This window comes from Convolutriloba macropyga, chromosome 10 (genome assembly GCF_964194025.1).
Source record: "Convolutriloba macropyga chromosome 10, txConMacr16.3, whole genome shotgun sequence".
Classification (NCBI taxonomy): domain Eukaryota; kingdom Metazoa; phylum Xenacoelomorpha; order Acoela; family Convolutidae; genus Convolutriloba; species Convolutriloba macropyga.
The window spans coordinates 26,089,149-26,111,325 of NC_134477.1; the positions used below are offsets into that span (position 1 = coordinate 26,089,149).

The 22,177-nt window shown below is 35.2% G+C and overlaps 2 protein-coding genes across 5 annotated transcripts in view; one reads left to right on the forward strand and one right to left on the reverse strand.

Moving 5' to 3' along the window:
* LOC142348843 (uncharacterized) overlaps nucleotides 1–22,177 on the forward strand; it is a 180,408-nt gene that overhangs the window by 145,585 nt on the left and 12,646 nt on the right. For 3 of the 4 annotated variants that reach the window (XM_075400384.1, XM_075400382.1, XM_075400383.1), the window contains exon 3: nucleotides 18,195–18,415. In XM_075400384.1, coding sequence (XP_075256499.1) covers nucleotides 18,195–18,415 — 221 coding nt within the window. Of the gene's footprint in view, nucleotides 1–12,677; nucleotides 14,191–18,194; nucleotides 18,416–22,177 lie in introns of those variants that run through there. The other variant, XM_075400385.1, reaches the window with a different exon arrangement.
* The window catches only part of LOC142348845 (snRNA-activating protein complex subunit 3-like), a 169,596-nt gene that overhangs the window by 14,511 nt on the left and 132,908 nt on the right, over nucleotides 1–22,177 (reverse strand). The window contains exons 2-3 of the mRNA XM_075400387.1: nucleotides 6,051–6,289; nucleotides 5,491–5,636 (exon numbers count right to left, since the gene is read on the reverse strand). Of these exons, the coding sequence (XP_075256502.1) occupies nucleotides 5,491–5,636; nucleotides 6,051–6,283 (379 nt within the window). The 5' untranslated portion in view covers nucleotides 6,284–6,289. The remainder of the gene's footprint in view (nucleotides 1–5,490; nucleotides 5,637–6,050; nucleotides 6,290–22,177) is intronic.

The window sequence follows — 22,177 nt, forward strand, 5'->3', positions numbered from 1 at the left end:
CAAAGCACATGGCAGTATTTATGAACTCCAAACTTCAACAAGACTCGAAAATGCCTCTTTGGAAAGCCGATCACATCTTTCATTAATATAACTTTCAGCGTTCAAAGAAACAAAAACACAAGGATTATGGACAAATAAAAATCCAGAATTTTAAAAAATAAGTGGTGTTAAAGTAATAAAAACTACCAGCTGCCTATGGAGGGCCTCAGTAATTGCATAAATGCATTACCAGTACATAGCTAACATAGGTCGAAAGAACTTCTCTCGAATGACAGGTGGGGCGCAATTCTTTTGTAGCCTAACTCAGCCAGTAGAGTAGATTGTAGACTGCTCAAACGTGGGGGATACAATTTTACAACTTACATTATTAGAGATTTACAGCTTATTATAGACCGCTACAAGATAGTTCGGGAAACTGGACCAATATCGGCGCATATTTGACATGGAATTTAGCAGTAAACTGCAACCATCTGGCTTCCGGAGCGCAAAACGGCACATGATAGTAGAGATTACCGTACACCTAAAGGAGTAACTTAAGGTCAAAAAGTCAAAAAGAAAATAGAAACATAACTGGTAGAATACCGGAAAGGACTAGAAGAGTCGTCCAATATCTCTAAATTTGCCTTACACCTAACTCAGAAATATCAAAAAAGAAAACTAAAAAATAATTGCCGAATAAAACTATAAAACGTGTTTTTAAAAACTGATAACTCAAAGTTTAGTTGGGGGAATGAAAAGGGGTAGAAAGGTGGGCGGGGCCCTTCAGTTTGGATAAGGACGAGGGACTGCTATAGGAAGACGAAAACTGCTAAAAATGACTTTCTGACCTTAAGTATTACTAGCAGTTCCTTATTACTATGTATACTTAAGGTCAAAAAGTCATTTTTATAGTAATACATAGTAATACATAGTTATACATAGTAATAAGGAACTGCTAGTAATACTTAAGGTCAAAAAGTCATTTTTAGCAGTTTTCGTCTTCCTATAGCAGTCCCTCGTCCTTATCCAAACTGAAGGGCCCCGCCCACCTTTTTAAGCTTGTGTGTGCGCAATAACTAAGCTTGTGTGTGCGCAAATATAGAGCAAAGTCAATGTGCAAATACAGACGACATACAACAATCCAAAAACGCAGAAAATGTTGAAAATTAAAAGTACAAATCCAAATATTAAAATACCAAACAATAAAACACCCATCAGATCAAACTATTCATCGTATAAAAGTACATAGCAAAATTTATGAAGGGCAAAATTTGAAAAAAATCCCCACTTGCAAAGAAATGCCCACTTGCAAAGATGACTATATCTTTCATTATTATAACTCTCAAGTTTCAACGAAACTTAACCTTCAAGGTTTATGGGCACAATCAAAGATCTAAAAAATTAAAATAAATGGTGTTAAAGTAGTAAAAACAGCCAGCTGCCTATGAATGGCCTCAGTAAATAAAATAATGCATTACAAGAACACGCAAACAATTACTGCAAAATAAAACCATACAAATGTTTTTAAAGACATAACTCAAATTTTAGTACGGGGAAGGGGAGGGGGTAGGTAGGTCAGCGGGGCCTTCAGTTTGGATAAGAAAAAGTGACTGTCATAAGAAGAAAACTGCACAAATTAATTTTTTGACCTTAAGTATTACCAGCAGTTCCTAATTACTTTGTATAAGTAACCAAGCTACTGTTAAGATCAATGCTCAAAATCAGAAGTCAACGTTCTAAAAGAGACGTCAATGCCGAAAAACAAATCAAATGTTCAGTTCATGAATAAACTTGTTTCAGCTAAAACACATAGCAACATAGCCAGTAAAAAACGGCAAATAACTCATAGAGTCGTCCCATTAAAATATCTAAACAAACGCTACCTAAATTAAAAACATCAAAGAAAAGAGAGAAAACTGATTCCCAAATAAAACTAAGTCTTAATTAAAACAGACCAAATTTTCCGTTTTTAGGGGTATAACTACGTTGAGGGGGGGCTTGTTGGTGTCGGGGAGGAGGGGGGCTGGTGGGTGTTGGAGAGGGGGAGCTGTTTGCGCAAGGCGTGCGGGCAGGGGTTAGGTACGTGGGAATAAGATGGTTTGCGGGTCTGGCTGGAGGTTGGCCATTGCTTGTGTGTGGGAACGGGGAGTTTGGTAAGCAGATTGGGGGCTAGGTAGATTGAGTTGAGGGGGTCAGGTGAGGGGATAGTTACGTGGGGAAGGGGGTTAGGTAGGTGGGGGTGGGCGGGAGGGAGTATATTAGTGGTAATGAATGCGGGGAAGGGTTAGGTAGATGAACGGGGGTTTTCTGCAATTTGGCTAGGGTGGAGAGACTGCTACGGTAAGAAAACTGCTCAAAAGATCTTTCCTTTATGAGTTTTAGCAGCAGTTCCTACTGATATGCATTAAAAACTGAGTTACTGTTAGAGGCCGATGTTCGAAAACAAAAGCCAATTTTCGAAAGCAAAAGTTAAAAGTTCAAGTCATGAACAAACTTGTTTCAGCTAAGAAAAAGACCTGTAGAATATCAATACTCCTTTTTCCTGCTGAAGCTTTACAGACGGAGTCATGCACGAGTACAATAAATGCTTCATATTTTGTTCCAGAGCTATTGAACATATACATTGCCCTCCAAAAGCAAAACCAAGAAACCAAATAGCATAAACCGACGTCACAAGGACATACAAAATCAAAGCCAAATTCCAAAAGGGAAAGTCAGTTCCCTTTAAAAAAAAGGCTAGAAAATGTCACACTTTAAAACTGCTAGGTTTCTACCCCCATTTACAGCTAAGTGTGACTAAACTCGCAACTCAAATACTCGGATAACGACTCTCAAGAGTGTAAGAACAAACCGTGCAAGAAAAGCAAAGCAAAAGACTACCAAGATCTATCAAAAACTGAATAAATCAAAAATCAGAAAAATACCACTGCGAGCTATAGAGATGATAAAATGTGAGTGGGCTCATAGAAAAAAGACTACTGCTGAAAAACTATTAAAAATTTGATTTCTTTCATGCTTAAAAAGGGCGACAGAGAGTCGCAACGGATCAACCATAAAAATAAGCATTCAACTCACTTTTAAATTGAGGATATCGTCGCCTGAACTTTGACAAAAATGAGTACCTGCAAACCTGAAAGATTTTTAAAAACTTAAATTTTCAAATGTCTTAAATATAGCTCCAGTGTGTTTTGAAAAAAAAACTTTGTTAAGACTATAAAGAATGGAACAGTTCAATCTCCAACGAATCTAAACAAACCAATTTTTTTTAAATAAAGTTTGCTTATAACTTAGATTATAAAGAAGCTGCTGTTCTTACTCAAATTTTTACATAAAAAGAGCACATCAACACCTGGTGTGACAAAAACAATTCAGGACAATTGATAGAGAACCACTCGCTCATATGAGAGCGTGGTCCCTAAGGGGAAAATCAAAACAGGGAAAGAATGACAAAGAATGAGTGTTGATGAAGTTATAAGACAATCATTCAATTTTAAGAAAAATTAAAATCTAATAATTATCATCAGTGACAATATAAAATTTATTTATTTTAGGTAAAAGAACAAACTAAATCCAGCTAAATCAGCAAAATTATAACCTTAATTAACTAACGAAACAAAAAACACAGAAAACAAATTTTCAAAAATAGGAGTTCACTTTAAAAAATACTTTGCATTGTTTGAAGAACGCAGATGGAAGTTAGGGTAGTGGAAAAGAATCACACTTCTTCAAGATTAATGTAAATTTGATCTTAACCAGAGAAACATTCCAGCAGCTTACATTTGAGAGATAATTAATCACATGTAACTGTGTGAACATAAACGTTATATCACAATCCAAACAATTGATTTAAAACTAAATCTGTTTAAGTTAGAAGCAACCTGTACTTTTGATTTGAAATTTCAAGCTAGGGAACACAAGCAGTTTTTAGATGGAGGAACGATAATTTTTAGAATGGATAATTGCTCATATCTGAGCCAAACTATTAGGTTGATAATTAGCATGGACAGACGAACAAAGAGCTGTGTTGAAAAACGTCAACAGAGAGTTATAACCAGTTTGTGCAAAAACATTGGCGTTCCCTAAGGGCATGTGAGCTAAAAACCACAAGTGTAAAAAGAAAATGGAAAACAAACAGGAAAAATCGGAAAGCAATAAAAAATCATAATTGCTCCAACTGAACTTTTCACCCTCCCTTAACTTTTAGAGCGAAAAGCATTTGCTCTAACTTAACTTTTCACCCTCCCTGATGGTAACTCTTTAGCTAGCTCTGGAGGTGATTGAAAAACATGAATATTATGTGTATATTAGACCACTGCTTTTCGACGTAACGAGTTATTAATGGATTGAAACGAGTCCCAAAGCTGAGTGAAACCATTAATAATGAGGATCGAAAGCAGCTGTCTATTGTTCTTAAATAAAAAAAAATTGCGCGTTTTTTTTGCATACGTTAATGTAGCTGTTCTACGAACAATACTGTTCATTGATACAAAATTACGTCAACTGAAGCCAGTAAAATTGAACAGTTGACGTAACAGGCAAGATCTAATTCGTAATTCTCTATTCACTAATTTCATAATTTAACGAAGACAAATTTTTTCTACCTAAGAACAATACTCGATGAGGCAAATCTGCATTTGATGTTCTTACAGGATTTTGTAAGTAGATAACCCTAATATTGTTGCTTCATTGTTCTGGAAACAAATTATTATTGTTAGGCCCTATTATTCGATTCTTCGCGTAATTTTCAATGTAAATGGTTCTGTTTTGCTCGTAGTACTGCTGTACTAACGGATACAAAAATCACACACATCTGTAATTTGACTTTAGATTTCACAAAAAGGAGCAGTCGCTCCAATATCTTAAGACTAGAGATCGGAAAAACAGAGAAATTGTGATCAAATATTCTCCAGGTGAGACACACTCGAAGAAAAAATCTTTGTTTTAGTAAAGATAAACAGTTTATAAATCAGTTATTATCAATGCTATTATTATAATTGGTCAAAAAAATTTTCATTTTTTCACCCCTATATCATATTACCCCGCAAACTTTTCACCTCAAAATCTACGGATCTCTAGTTTCGAGTACGAGTATTAATCCCCAAACTCTTTAGCCAATCCCTCCGTATACATTATTTTGAATTTTAATCGTCTACATTACATAATCTGGTTGAATCTGAGAATCTGGTTGAAATAAAGAGTTAAATCATCGGGGTTAAGAGATAGGGGTAAAACTAATAGGGGTGAAAAAAGTGGACACCCTTAGTGGAACCCTTAACTCATTAACCACTAAAAAATGACATTGTTGGTTTTTATTTTTCCAACTTATGCTATACTCTGCAAATATGAACAGCCAAGTGACCGTAAATGATTTTGTAGACATAGAACAGTGCACCACTTAATTACTGTTGTTGGGTGGGTGGGCAAAGAGGTTTAGAGGGTATTTAGTGGCTGTGGTTGGCGGCACATTACATAAATGTCTACTCAACAACCTGCCAATAGCAGATAACTGACCTAGCTGCTGGTAATATTCATTTCGCCAGTCTGCTATGTTGATGATGGGTCCCACCCACTTGTAGTCTGAGAAGAACCCCATCCGCTCTTTCCTGTTCACACCTTCTTTGTACGTCGCCTCGTCTTCGTCCTCCTCCCCCTCTAACCTGTGTAGTCAGTACTAGGGTATCAAGGCATAAATTAGAAATAGCTAATTTAGGAAACCTGATCTAAAATTGAGAAACATTTTGTGCGTCATGTTTTTTGCCATCAGTTTTTGCTCTCAAAAATTTTCAAAACATAGTGCTAATTTCATAGCTTGTTTCGCTAATTCAATTGATTTACAGCTGCAATTTAATTTCGCTGTTTTTACACTCTAACTTGGGCGGCTAGAATTATGAAACTATTCAACTAAAGTAAAAAAAACCCACTACACTTGAGAACTCGGAAATAACTAAGCTCCACGAATAAATAAGTTTTTGTAAAAGTAACCTAAATGACCAACTAGAAACCGCTGGAATTTTTATTGTTGATACCTCTCATATTGTCCATTGACAAAACAAACCCAAAAATACATTCACCTCACATAATCGTCATCTGGCTCCACCAATTTCCGGGCATTGGAAACTCCAACACCCACAATTTCATAACCTCCCACATTTTGCCCAAATGCATCCCCAGTTTCAGCAGGTGGGAATGCAGTATTGAAATCGGGCAACTCCACGCGGTTGCTGTTGTTGGAACTGAGGGAAAAAGAGGAGGAATGTTGCTGTAATGGCACTTCTAGGTCATTGCAAGAGACAGGAATGTCCATTTCCTATCTGAAAGAGCAAAAACTATTGTTTGTCAGCTCATAATTCCATAGTTTTCAAAACTCTACACTTGCTCTCTATATTCTCTGTATTTGGAGTTTTTGTTAGATCACAATGAAAAATTAAATTTGAACTTAGATTCATGGTAGATTCAAAACTGCTGCAAGGCATTACTTACTCTCTCTTACTTCATTCTTCAAGAAGTTCAAAGTTCCTTGCGTTTGATATAGGGTTCATACAACGCCTATAATTTGAAAAAAGAGGTGAACTGCAGAGTACAGATGTTTTTATTTTTATTTAGGAGTAAAAATAAAAACATATTGGAATGGTTGCGGTTGACATCACCAACACAGAAAAGAAAATCCTTTCAATTGCAGGGCTCTAGTTTTGATAATGCACTTAACCAATCGTGCATATAATTTTCACTTGGTTTAAATCCAACTCCATCAACGCAATTTTAAGATCAAACGAAATTTCATGGCAGTGGTCGTGAGGGGAGGGGGAGGGGTGAAGTCGCGCCAGAAATTTAGATTAGTGATCTCCACTCTATTCAGTCTACACAGGCTCCCTTTCTTCATTAATACCTCTCAAACAAATAACCCCCAAAATTTCTAAAATCAAAGTCTAATTAGACCTACTCGTCCTTAATAGGTACTCCTTAATTGCCTCTTTAATTAAAGTTGTCTCGAGTACCCAAGATAGTAATTGGAACTTGGTAACAATGAGGGCAAAAAAGGTAGGGACCCATTTTTTGTTCACGTCAGTAGTCAGGAAAATCGGCATCGTTCATTCAAGTTAAATGTGTTCGATTAATTATTTTTGTTGACGACACAAGAAGCGATTAATTACCTGGTCCCCAAATTGAAGCCAATCTGAGAAGGTATTATTTAGGCAAATTAGAGAAGTCGAAAGATAACCTCATCTAATGGCCCAAATTAGTTAGCGCGCATTATACACTGCCTAAAAGAATATCTGTTACCTTTTGACCTCCCTAAGCGGACTCGACCAAACCTGCAAAATAACTCTAACCAGCTATATTTGACGTAAACTTATGAGACTTCAAAAAATTGCAACCTGAGTAACTTTTGAATAGAAATACTGGAATTATGAAACTCATAATTTTCCCAACTAAGATAGCTTGACGTAAGGAGGAGGTTCCGCCTTTTACAACCCTTTCCCGTACTTTTAAGACACCATATTTCTTAAGAAATGTCTGGCAAAATGACTTTCAAAATAGAACCAAAAAACACTAGCCCTTTAATAGGCTTTCTCTTCAGTAAGATATTGCTGCTTTTTCTGGTGCACTGTGTCAAATACAACATAATGCGTAGATGATAATCATTATGTTAAGCTCTAAATGCGCAACACACCGTATCATATTTTACAACACCAAACACTCCGCAGATTGTGTTCCACATAACCTAACAATCAATAAGCCCAACAATGTGGTAAAAAAAGGCCAATCACGGCACAGAAAGTTACTAAAACTATCAAACATTTTCAGCTGTTTTAAAAAAATTAAATCGGAAAAAATGAGTCAAGAGAAAACGTGAGGCAATGATCGGAGCAAAAGAAAAACGAATTGAAAAACGAACTGATTGTTGTTCCCCCAGAACTGGCTTCCAGGTTGACATACCAATATAAAAGCAGTAAGTTAATTTGACAACTGGAGAATGCAGCTAACCTTTCCTATCTTAATTTTACAAATCACTATTCAATAGCTTTCAAACAAACCAAAATAAGACATCCCTTAACACAAAGTAAATTATATTTTCCATGAAACAAAAAATGTTCGACCAGCTGACAATTTCAAACAACTAAATGCGTATTTCAGCCAAAGCAAATGTTTGATTCGGTCCAATGAGCATTCGAATGAAAGATACACACTCTGAAATCCACAGACGCACTTTTCCCTATGGGAGCAAGATAAAGGGAAGGAAAAATGAAATCCCATTTTGTGTTACCCAACACGGCATAAGCACCCTCCCTGTTAGCAACATTGATTTTCTCAATTGCCAGGCGGCCACTGTTCGTCTCTATAATTTTCAATTTCAACCAGCCATCCGTGCTCTCTAGATGGTCTTTTGTGGTGGCTGATAAATTTACAACCTCAAAAATCAATAAACCACCATTCCCCTATGCTTTGGTCACTCGTATTTCCACAGCTAGTCCCGTCTTTATCTTGATCACTTAGCCATTGTGTTATAGTAAGCGGAGTATGAGATAAAGCTCCCTCAAAATAAATCCACCTCTTTGAGGCTATTAATTAAACTCAATTTGCTTATTGGGTTAACCACTTAATCCTATTAGATCAGGCCCCTCGATTCCGATCAGGTCAGTAAAACATTTAAACAACTAGAAATCATTTCATTTCAAAAAAATGGATCATTATTGGGTGCACTCATTCGAGTAATTATGACTAAATCTGCTACACTTATTAGATTAAAGACTAAACAACTAAAGAGACATTTTTGACTTTAAGATACTTCGAAGATTTGTTACAAATAAGCCTTTCTATATTACTCACTTAGGCAGCTGGAACGCGCACTTGAAACGTGAAAAGAGGAGAGACGTGAAAATTCTGGAACTTTAAACCTCAATATTTGCTCGAGAGATCCAGAAAATTAAATAGTCTCTGCAACAATTGCGTCAGTTTCTCAAGGGCTTTCTAATGGTACCAAATTTAGTTATTTCGAAGAAATTAGTCGGCTAAAATAGGCTTACAAAAAAGTAGAGCAGAAATAAATATCCTATGCTGATCCTCATTTCATGGTTTGGAACAAAAAATGCGTAAGATTAATTATGGAAAAAATTATTTTTCTATGGTTTCCTGTAAGAAATTGAAAAACTGCCCAATTAAAAGAGGCACCAAACTGCATCTCAGCTGCCTCTTTTAATTGGCAAATTTTCAATTTCTTCCAGGACACCATAGCAAAAAGAAGATATCAATTAGAATCATTTAGGTTAGCTTAATCATTACCCTTTTTAACAGAAAATCTGTTATTACAAATTAAGAAACTTACAACTAAGCAGTCATTTTCCATAATTAATCTTACGCATTTTTTGTTCCAAACCATGAAATGAGGATTAGCATAGGATATTTATTCCTGCTCTACTTTTTTGTCAGCCTATTTTTGCCTACTAATATCTTCGAAATAAAATTAATTTGGTACAATTAGAAAGCCCTTGAGAAACTGACGCAATTTTTGCAGAGACAATTTAATTTTCGGGATCTCTCGAACAAAAATGAGGTTTAAACTTCCAGAATTTTCACGTCTCTCCTCTTCCTCTTTTCACGTTTCAAGTACGCGCTCCAGCTGCCTCAGTGAGTAATATATGATAGAATGTTATCAATATTTACCAATTGACCACATTTAATAGATCACTAGTACCCAGGCTTTTTATGTAGTCAAACTTGGCCGATCAATATCTTTTCCGAGATATACGAAAAATATAAAATTGTGCCATCGGAACAACTTCAGACAAACTGAATCGATCCACGCAAGTTTTTTCAATTGTTAAAACCCTCAGGAATGAAACGAGGCTTATATTTTCCAAAATATATTACTTTCGGATCCATTTCATGCAGCTTTGGTATGTCGCTTCAAAATTTAACAATAGTAGTCTGCCAAGCCTTTTGAAAGTTAACCAAATAAATTAATCGGGACATTTTAATTGGCTCTGACAAAACCAAAATCTTCATCTTTGCTTTCATGGTATATATATCGGGTATAACATCAGAATTAACAGTTATCACCTACAACGGTCGATAACGAAAAGCTAAAATTTAACTTTGCGAAAATTTGGAAATGCATAAAGAGCTTTTTATGTTAGATCTTTCTATACGAACCATTCAGTCTTTAAAATGGGTTAAAACTGTTCTAAGATCCCATAGAATATAATATAATCAACATATTCAATAGGTGGGTGAGAAGAAAGAATCTCTAACTTTAGAAGTATTTTTGGCCACTAACTGAATCAGAGAGAGAGAGAGAGAGATATCTAATTATTATTGAATTAATTACAGTATTTCGCTTAGATTATCCTAATCATCTAGAGCAGCAATTATAAAACGAGCCGAAATTAACTGAGGACTAGTTATTTTACACGTGTGCTTTCATTGTTTGAATATACAATTTTTAAGATTGATTATAAAATATATCGTAAGATCTGTTGGAACAAGTCGTGCAGACGCACATTACCGATACTCCTCATTGCACTGCGTATCATATAAAAGATATCATTGCACTGCGTGTCATATAAAGCTTTCAAAAAACTTTTTATAAAACATTTCTGGCGATAAAGGGTTCGATAAAGTAAATATGTGAAACACATTTAAAAATTTTGACCATACACTCTAAGAAGAGATGGTAAACTTGTCAAGAAAAGATTGAAATTTCGGGTCTATTCTACTAGCTCCCCTCAGTCTTATATGGCCGTTAATTTAGCACTCTTAAAAGTTTTCGCCGATTATGAGAACGATATTTGCATTTCAATGAAACAAGAGTGTCCAGGTAGATTGAAGGCAATCTTACAACAGTTTCCTGAAAACTAATTAAAAAATCGAGCCCTTATTGTAGCGGATAACACCAAAAATGATAAAATACAGGAGATTTTATTGATGCTTACATTATATGCAACAAATTTTAGTTGAAATACGTAATACTTTCAAACCATAGCAGTGCTAGCTTTTAATAAATGCATATTGTTCTGATAAGTTTATGTATAAACTTACTTAGCTTTAACAGTATGTTTAAATAAGTATAAATGGGGGTGCCACACTAAGCGGGGGGGGGCGCTAGCAGAAAATATCACTTTTCATGTTAGATCTTTCCATGCGAACCATTCAGTCTTCATAAATGGTTGAAACTGATCTTCTAAGATCCTATAGAATATAATCAACATATTTAATTGGTGGGTGAAAAGAAAGAATCTCTAATTTCAAAAGTAATTTTGGCAGCTAACTGCTGTGCTTGCTGATTGTTAATAAACAGAGAGAGAGAGAGAGAGAGAGAGAGAGAGAGAGAGAGAGAGAGACAGAGAGAGAGAGAGAGAGACAGAGAGAGAGAGAGAGAGAGACAGAGAGAGAGAGAGAGAGAGAGACAGAGAGAGAGAGAGAGAGAAACAGAGAGAGAGAGAGAGAGAGAGAGAGAGAGAGAGAGAGGAGAGAGAGAGATCTAAAATTGTCATTGAATTAATTACAACAGCATTTTATTCTCGCTGTTATAGATTATCCTAGTCATGTAGAGCAGCAATTATGAAACCAGCAGAAATTAATTGAGGACAAGTTAATGTGTGCATTAATTGTTTGAGTATAAAATAGTTAATATCGATTATAAAATTCTATAAACTGAAACTTATAAACTCTATAAACTTATAAACTGAAAAAACAATTCGCAAAGTTTCTGTTTGTAGTCAACGTCCACACGCACAGAGCTCCAAAATATAAACCCAATTACCTCGGACAGATTGCTCTCAAACGACACACGAGGCAAATTAGTTCATAGGGGGTGTAGCCCTCAGAACTTTTTAGGGATACAAAAAAGTACCACCACTAGAGGTGTTCGAAACCACGATCTCCGTATGCCAGACTTTAACCTTCACAACTTAGCGAAACTGGCTTTTTGATCCTGCAATCACCATTTTTTCAGGAACAGATTTAAGTAGAACAAAAATTTTTTGCAACAAAAGCACAAAAACGATCCAGCAAAAATTTTGCATAAGGAAAGACAAAAGTTTACAATAATTGCATCAAACTTCGTTCGAGAGCAATTAAACGAATCAGACGTGTTGGTCTGCAATGCCCCGAAAAAAATCAATTGTCAGAACAAAAAAGTGGGGTTGCCATTGAGTCCCATTTTTCGAAAAATGTGGGAACAAGAACCATATAATACTTGGAATGACCAGTGCACGGACGTAGTCCAAAAATTACTTCCTCTTGTCAAAATTTGTGATTTTTTCCTTTAATTGCACCTGTAAACTTTCGACATGTTGCAGTACTGATTACCAAAAATTAAAATCAACGAACGCCTAATAATGCGAGGCAAAGAACCCCTGAAAAAAAGCAACATATGCAAAATAAAACATCTCAAAACCTGAGACTCCGAGAAACGTTCAAATCTAAGAATAGAAATTCTAAACCGCTTTTCTGCCATCAGCCATAAACTAACCTCAACGAACATTTGAAATGTAAATTTTAATCCGTCACTCTTCAAAGCCTCGTTCAGTCAAACAGATTTTTAAAGCAAGCAAAATCGAGGAAAGGTTGGCAAATTGATCATTTTCCGACATATGAATGCGCTTAGCTCACTAATGTCATGGCTTTTTCAAAATTATATTTTTCGACTACTTTGTACGAAGGCAATAGACGTGAAATCACTTTTATTTCGCACACCAAAAGGTGCTTTGTCTGGTTTTTACTTGAAAGTGCCTTGATCACCCAATGCCTTCGAAAATTATAATTAAGTGATTTAATGTACTTTCAAAGCATTCATTTGACCTCTGCCTTTTTGACATTTCCCACGGAATTTTTGAATACGATATTTTCATAAGAGCAAAATCTTACAAGGCTTTTTGTTAACTGCGGAGATAAAAGTAATCATTGCTAATCTCGGATATATATACATCAAAATTCTCAACAATCACACGGTAGTATATACTTATACATATCAACATAGATGCTTACAGTCATACATACAAACATACATACACCTATACAGTAGCATAACGCATAGGTACTGTATCTATGCTATACATTGCGACCTACCTGAATTACATGGGAAAAATGGGAAGAAAAATAGACGAAATACGCTTTAAAACGTGCATAACTAAACTCAAGGAATATAAAGTAGCACTGTTTGGAAAAAATAGCTGCAATTTTTACTACTTTTCTTAACCACAAGCCATTCATTATTATGGGTGTTATTATTGCTATCTAGTGAAAGTGAGAAATTTATTCCTTATTTCATGAATGGCTCAATATTGACATTTGAACCATATTTTACTTTATACTATTCAGAGTAACATATGGATATAGAACAAACCAAAAAATATGGATTATGCGTTAGTTTTACCTCTGAGCTTAAAAAGAAATTGAACAAACATTCCATTTACCATCAAATATGCAAACTCAAAATTGAATTTACTGTATAGTCTGGTACACTTCGCTGCTTATCAAAATGGCCCTCGAGTTATATTTGCATGTTCGATGAAGCACCCAATTTTTCCTTTGAAACCAACTGAAAAACCTATTAAAAATTGAACTTAATTCATCCATACGTATTAAATTAGCCAGACCGTCTTTAATATCAGCGCACTTTCAACAATCGTGCTAGCCGACATATAGTTTTTTACCTCCATTTTGAGATTTTCATTAAGCTCTATTTGTACAAAATTGTCATTTATATATTTGCATACAATATATTGATTGGAAAGATGCCCCACGTTCAAAATAATTAAAGTGTCACAAAGCTTTAAACCTTTCACTTTTTTCTTTTAAAGCCAAGAACGTTTTCATAAATCTCAATTATCCAAATAATAAGATTCTAAATTACATCTCAAAACAGACGTCGCAATTGTTACAAAACAGACGGTCATTTTGGCATTTAATATTTGCATTGATTAGGTGCACTTTGATTCACTGCGAACAAAAACCAACCAAAATCAATAAAAATATTTGAGGTAGAGAATTTGTTTTCCTACAATTGTGCCACCAACATCTCAAAGCAGATGTCCTCTTAGCTGCCCATATACATCATTATTATCATCCTTCCGCTACACTCAAAGCCGTCGATCAAATAGTCCGGCAAAATATTCTACACAATTCACAGGCTGCGATAATATTTAAAAAATTGGTTTTATTCCTTGGTTACTTAATACACTTTATCCCCACGAAGCAGCCAGCGGCATAGTAAGTAAGCCAGACATCAGATATTTTGAGAGGGTAGGAAGACTTGTCTGGTAAAAAACCGTGGTTTGGGGGGAGGGGGGTTCTGGGGGGGTTATGTGGTGATGTAATTATAAGGCTACTTTGCGAATACTATTACCACCACTGCCACAACTACTACACGTTGAGCGTGTTCTCTTTCAATAGTGTCTTTTCTTTTTTTCACTGTAACAATACACTGAGTGTAGGTTGTGCGTTGTTGTTTAATTCATTGTGTTCCCCTAGTTTCACCTGGCGGACACTGAAAAAGAGTAACAAAATTTAGGTGGATTACAAACACATGCACATTATTCACGCAATTCTATTTATTTTCCGTTTGATTACTGGTCCAGAAAACTTCAAGGTAAAAACTCTTATGCAAAAAACTCAAAATTGTTTTTAAGAAAAACACACACAGAAGCGGTAGGAACGACACAGAAGGGGTAGGAACGACACAATAGACGGAACAGTGAGCCCACACTATGAAAAATCACTGCAGAATATAGAAATTTATCGGAAAAATGCATTGTCTTTTAAACTTACGGCAACATGCTAGGCTCAGAAGCCGCGTCAAAGCGTTGAATTAATTAATATTACACAAACTATATGTCAAGCTTTCCCACTCGTACAACAACACGACAGGTACTTTCAATCTCAGTTACTCGCTTAGAACCACGGCAGCCACTGAGACAGATAATTGCGCTGCGTAAGGAGTTCAACACTTATCTTCGTGCGAATGAATGTTATTGCATCCGAGTAAGTGTGGGCTCTTCTTCGAGTTTGTTAATGCTAAATGTTTTATAGTGCGTGTTGCAGGAGGCGCTAGGCCTACTAAGCATGAAAACGCGAGCGAAACAAAGTTTTTTTCAAATTCCGAAATGCGTCGTTGACATTTCAGATTTTCAATTGCCTCATGATATTTGAAGAACTCTTTGGCTTTCTTTCGACATGACCTGCCAAACGAATCACATTTTCATGTCGAAGAGAGTTCTGCCGAGTCTAGATCCTCCAAGCGATTAGCCTAAATTTCAAATCCATCATTAAAACCACTACTAGTAAATTATGTCGAAAACGCTTCTGGTTAAAAGCAAATGAACTGATGACTCAGCCTCGACCCCATAGTGTACGTCATGCCTTACCGTTTCAAACTGATCTCAATTTTTGTTTTGACGCATGTGGAAAAAACCCGCTTTTCACAGGGGAAGGGATAGATCAATGTGAAATTTTCCCAGACAAGGGCAGTCGATGTATGTGTTTATTTTTTGCTTCAAAATTGTACCGAATGCACAAGTCGTCAGGGAATTCCGTTTTACCAGCGTGAAGCCGTAGGCTTTCAGTTGCATGGTAATGAGCCAATTCACGGCTTTTTGCTGATGCCAATCCGATGACATGACGTGTCTCTTAAAATACGGAGCAGAGTAAGTTCTTTGCAAATTTCCATCCTCATAAGTCAAGTTTTGCGTTCGGCATGGGTGAGCCTATCCTGTATGCTGAGACATCAGCGAGGTCTGCATTACCATGAGGCTCCACAGCAGCAAACTACGAATGTAATCTGTCGAATTCCTATGGTTCGCTGATGTTGAGTCCATCTTCGCGGGTCTGTAGCAAATACAACTGGCGTGGGACGTCGGTAACGGGCGATTCAAAGAGCGACGACAGCAAAAAATTTTAAATATTTCTTACTGAGTCCAGGAAAACGTTATAAGCGCTAGCATTTGACTCATCGGGAAACGCAAGTCTTGCTTTACACTTCTTGTGAAACACGAGTGAGCGTTTTGCGGCGCTGCTTTTGCAATTTTTCCAAAAATTCTAAGCGATTTCAAAATTTTTAGGATGTCGTCGCTTAGAAGGATGCACTCAATTCTGCACTACCAACAACTGATCCCAAAACACCTCAAACGTCTGTGATGTCGAAATCAGTTCCGCTAAAAATATAACGAGCTCTGAATTTTGCGTGGTCCTTTACAATCAGTTGACATATTGGCGCATCCAATAGATATCTAAAATGCTTGCAATGATCGGATAGATGAGTGAAAAGTTACGCGTTACGATCAAGTTGCGCCTGACGTCAATCAATGGGATTATGCATACACCATACATGATGGTGCTATAAATGAATTTTGAGCCACACAGCTTCAACCATGAAAAAATATTTATTTTTTTTAAATAACTAAGTTTCGATTAGAGCAATTTTATGCATTTTTCACGTCTATGAGAAGCACTGATTTATTGTCGGGGTTTCATAAACACACCGCACTAAATGAATACCATATTTCCAATCCCACACTTTTGACCCAGGCAGAGCTATCTATTGCCTCCAGAAAACGCAGATCAATGATATGGTGCACGACCTTCCCAACGTCAATGGGTCTAATGGCAGGTTTATGTTCAGTGGTATAGGCAATCTGCTTTTTATGCTGCCAAATCTTTACCAGGAATTTTGTCGCTGGCTAAACTGATGGCATGTTTGGATAAGTATTTCACATTATTGGCTGAATTCTCTCTGAGAGCATGTCAGAATTCGTTTCTATTTGTTGGCTTCTAAACCTGGCACTTAGGCACTGTTAAGCACTTAATTGTATTTGATATTGCTCATGTTTCCATTGACTAGCTGAATTTTTTTCAGAAGTTTGTTTCATTAAATAGACTTTATATCTCGTTGTTATTATCATTTTTTAGATTCGATAAAGAGCCCAATTGCAATGACTTAAGAAATATCAGTTAAGTCTTGTTATTGATTAGCAGGCTAGAAAAACTCTGCTTTTGCCCAACAAAGTGTTTTAAAATTTGAACATTAGATTCTTTCGTAACTCAAATTTTGAAGTTCTGCTTAAACTTATACAGTGGAGTGACAAGAATCCCAGAAACGAAAACACGCTCGGTATAGTGTAATATAGCGTCTCATACTATACCAAAAGACTCCTCACAATTTTGAGTGCCGAAAGAATCTAGTATTACATTGGCGAATCCCGGAAGTTTACGGTATTTCATGGATTTTTGTGAACAAGCAAACCAAACGTTTCAAAATCGAAATTTTTACAACCAAGTTTCAGGACAAGTTTTCAGAAATCAGGATTAACTATATTAGGCATTGTTATTAAATTGGCTTGTACCCCATGTATGAAAATGACTTCGTTCATCAATTTGTCAATCATACAAGCAGGACCAATTTGTTGGCTAATGATAGTAGTTAAAATTCACAATTTTTACACAGGCAAGAGTTCAGCTATTTTTGAAAAATTGACGTTGGTGGGGTTGATTGGATTTTGTCTTTTGGACAGCATTGAGCTTAAATAGGGCGCACTTAATTAGTCACAACTGAATAATAACATCCCAAACGCATTAACGGCTTTTAAAATTGTACTCATTACTACCAAAATTGTCAGAATAGAAACAATACACCTTCGTGGTAATAATATCAAATTTCCCACAACATCAAGGATGCAAACGAGACAAAGCTTTCTCACTTCATTTTCTGCTTGAAAACCCTTTCAAAAATAGACAATTTCGCTTTTAGTCTTAGTCAAGTCGCCTTTGTTTACGGTATTGACGTTACTTGACTTTTCTCTTTAAGTAAAAACTGTCTTAAAAGCCTCGTTAGTCGGAGAATTTGTCTAAAATTTTGATTAAATTCATTACTCGGACGCCAAGTTGAGATTAAAACTACCCACGCAAACGTAACATTTCCTGAATGAGAAAATATCAACAAATATTTAAACACCTTGTTCTTCAGGGAAACCGTGTTCTAATCACTACTCGCATTTAAATAATAGGACGTCAATTTCATTTCTAAATAATTTTTTATCTATTTCACTTTTGCAACAGATAACATTTAAATTTGGTCTCATCTCGCTTCACTCAATTTAATTCATTTTTGTAACAGTCAATTTGTTTTCTCGCTTACTTTAACAACATTTCATGAGTTGATTTTTAGAAAATTATAGAAAAACAGCAGCAAATAATGTCTCTACGATGTTTCAAATTTACAGGCGAACGTGAACAACTTGCACTCCACAAAACCCAATCATTTGACCCCACTTTGAACAACAGACCAGGAACCAGCAATTCCACCACTAGCCAATTCCAGCCAGGAGTTCGCGGAGATCTTCAATTGAGAAAGTTATCCTCTCTTACTTTACCGAGTGGGAGTAATGAGCGAGGGGGTGCTAGACGAAAGTCGGACAAAAGTGTTTCACCTACGAGCGAGAAGGTCAGTTTTTATAAGCAAACTACAAGATCAGTGTTGCATGAAGCATTCAATATCCTTCATAAAACTTACCACAAAAAAAGGGTGATCAATTTTTTAATAGCATTTTTATGAACAAAAATATGAAAACAAACTGCAGATACAAACAATCTTGCAGATATAGTAGTGTTAACAACAACAACGACAAATCCCCAAATGTTCAATAAAATCAAATTTTAGACGCTATAATCATTAGGCCGCATTTAAAGTGTACAAGATTAGGCAATAAAATGTTACCCAAAACAGGTCAGTAAGCACATATATAGAAAGAAAACACGAAAACGACATAAAAGAGTCGAAAACAACAAAAGAGTCGAAAACAAGCTTTCAGCACTTTTTGAAAGAGAAAATTCTTGAAACTCCAAAACGATAGTCTAGCAACCCAAGAACGCTACACTAGAAAGGACTCAGTGCTTATTGTGCACCGATCATTCAATTCGATAAACGCTCAAAACATTGCGTTTTATCGAAGCCATTTGGGACTAAGGATAATATTAGAAAATAAAAAATAAGGTTTGGTTTTTGACAACTAATTATTAAATTCTAAGTAGCTTGTACAGTTAAAGCTTAATTAAACTATAAAATTTTGCTATACATTCTATGGGCCACAGAAATTCCTTAAGATCAGTCAAGTCAAACAAGGAGCCTCGGTGATGTGCGCTTGCACATAATTTTCCGACCCCGATCAACCAAGTGTTCGACTTAATTGTTCACCAAATGAGGAACAGAAAGAAAACTTTCAAAAAATCAATTATTGTCCAAAAATAATTGGTGTATAGATTTAAAAAATCGCTTTAAGCTCCAACCACTGTACAAAAGAAACAAAAATTCATCAGATGGCCAATAATACCTGCCAGGAAAGAGCGCGAGAGACAAGACAAACAGAATAAAACAAGACAAGACATAAGAACAAAACTCAATGTCTATTTATTCCTTCTTAAAAAAACTGAATGAAAAAATCAAAATGGCATCGGATACAAAGTAAGCTAAACCACATGATTTTCGTTTCACGAGAAAAGATATGGGACCTGTCTTTATTGAGATTAATTAACAAGTAGACAGAAACAAAACGGGCACAGTTAGAAAAAAACGTATACACTTTTTGAAAAAAATTAAGTTCGAAGTCATGAAAGCAATTAGTCAGTAACAAAACGGGCAAAATTAAAAAAAACGTATACACTTTTTGAACACAATTAAGTTCGAAGTCATGAAAGCAATTAGTTGTCAATTGAAATTTTAATGTGTTATGCGACTTTTCATTAATGTGACATGTAATGATCGGGCAAGAGAGCAAAAAAACCTCTAAACTCGGAAAATCGTCAAAAAAAAACTTATGAAAACTCGTAGTATTAACGATAAAAACCAATATTTAAATGAAAAACAGCACTAAAGACTACATAGTGATTCACTTGAAAAATAATAATGCAATTTCTCTCTTTACTGACTCAACGCCAAAAAGTAGCAGAAATAAGATTGAAATTCGCAAATCTCAAACTGTTGTTAAAATTTTTGTTGACACGTTAATTTGAAATGCCTCCATTTGCACGTAAATTTGAAATATCAATAAGTAAAGTGTGATTTGAAATCATTCTGGTATGAAACTAACACAAAAATAACAAAGGCAAAATTTTTTCAAAAATTATATATGTGGCCCCAATAAAATTCGATTTAATTTTGAACTAAAAAATCCACAAAAATACCAAAATAGGCCCTGCTCTTGTCACTTCTCCATTACAGAAAAATTCCCAAATGTGATAGATAGCTAAACTGACCAAAATTTCAATTAAAAAAAGATGAAATTTGGATACCTATTGAGTAATATTACCAAAAAACCATTATGTCTCAACTGAAAGCATTAGATAGTTTTTTAAAAAGCTTTTTCGATACCAAATTTGCAATTCGATTGTTTAGACCCAGTCAAGAGTACAAAAAGAACATCAAATGCGGGAAAAAATAACTAAATAAAAATTTATTAAAACAACTTGTCAGAGCCACAAAAACCATGAGCTTTATTTATAAAACACAAAATTGTTTCATTGGATCTTATTGGAAAATTACAGATCTCTTACTAATTGATTGAACCTTTCAATCAAAAAGACTTTTTTTAACTGGGATGAAACAAATGTAAACAAAAACAATATTTCAAAAACGACAGCCCCAAAATACAATCGGAATCCCTTTTTTTGCAAAAACCAACAATGAGACCAAAACTGGGAATGCTATCGCTTCGCGGCTGTTTAAAAACTCAGTTGTTCTGACAAATTGAGTAATAGCTTTTTGATAAACAAAAATCTTATATCAAAAATAAAACCATTTTTTTTTTATAAATATCGGTTTAATTTAACGAAAGACCGCAAAAATATTATTTCCTTTCTTTGGAACCAGAGGTAAAATCAGCCCCTATCTGAGTATGGAAAGATTGTGTCAGCAGATTGATATCTGCGCCACCGGTCAAACTGGACAAAATGGAATAAATAAGCACTTTTGATGCCATTTTTTTATGAAAAAATGCTGAATTTTCAGAAAATCTAGCTGAACAGTCAGAAAAATGTATCAGAAAATTTTACCAGAACAGTTGTTCAGACCATTCATCGAATCTTTAAACGTAAATTCAATGACACTATCGCTAACATTTTTTTATTATCGCAAATATTGATCAAATGTAAAGCCAAAATTACGAAAACGGTGAGTAAAAACAACGGAAGTTTTTTTCCACGTTCAGATTTATTCAAACCTGCGTAACTCCCCCGAAAAAGTGAAATTCAAAAAATGTTTTTTATTTTAAATTTTACTCTTGACAAGCTTCCCTATGATATCACTCACAATCATGTACGACGAATATATCGATCGATGAAAATTTGACTGAACAAAAAAATCCATTTTAGTATAGAGTTCATCCCCCCTTTGTTAAAAAAAGGAACACTGTATTTCTCCTAATATCTGTAAATGTTTCAGTCAAATTTTCATCGATCGATATATTCGTCGTATTCAAAAATTTGCAATTCGATACTTCAAGCCTAACAACAATGAGAAAACATGATCGTAAATTAAAACCATTAACAAATAATCTTTCAGTAGAAATGAGTCCGTTAGAATTGTATTTGGTGAAAACTATTTGATTTTAGCAACAGAACTGGAAATTTATGAATACTTGAAACTTTTTTTTAAAAAAAATACGAACGATAGGATACATCAAATCTTTTGTTATTCCAAATAACCTAGAAGAACGGCAATATGGAAGAAACTGCGCAAGGAAAATAATACCATAGACAATTAGAGAAAATTTTGAATTTTTTGATTCAGCTTGACCCTATCTTCACCGTTGACGCTAAAAAGACGCCCACGTAAATACTATGATTGAATATTCCATTAGCAACATAAAACAGTTCCGCTAATATTTCCCCCATTACAAGGCTCAGGTGATAATGACGACCAATAAATGTAAAATTTATCATTCATTTAACAGTTAAAAACATTCATTCAACAGAATATCCTGGAAAACAATCATTGAATACCAAAAATGGGCAGATTTCACTTGACATACCATGACAAAAAATGAGGTAGTTTCTGTGTAATTGGACTTTAAATTTTCTATTTTCAACTATTATCATTTTGAGCTTCTCTGAATCGAAGGCTAAATTTATCAATATTAAAAATTACTTAAAATCTTCATTTGAAAATTTTTGAGCTAAAAAATTGCAAAGAGCTAAATCTTAAAAACAGGCT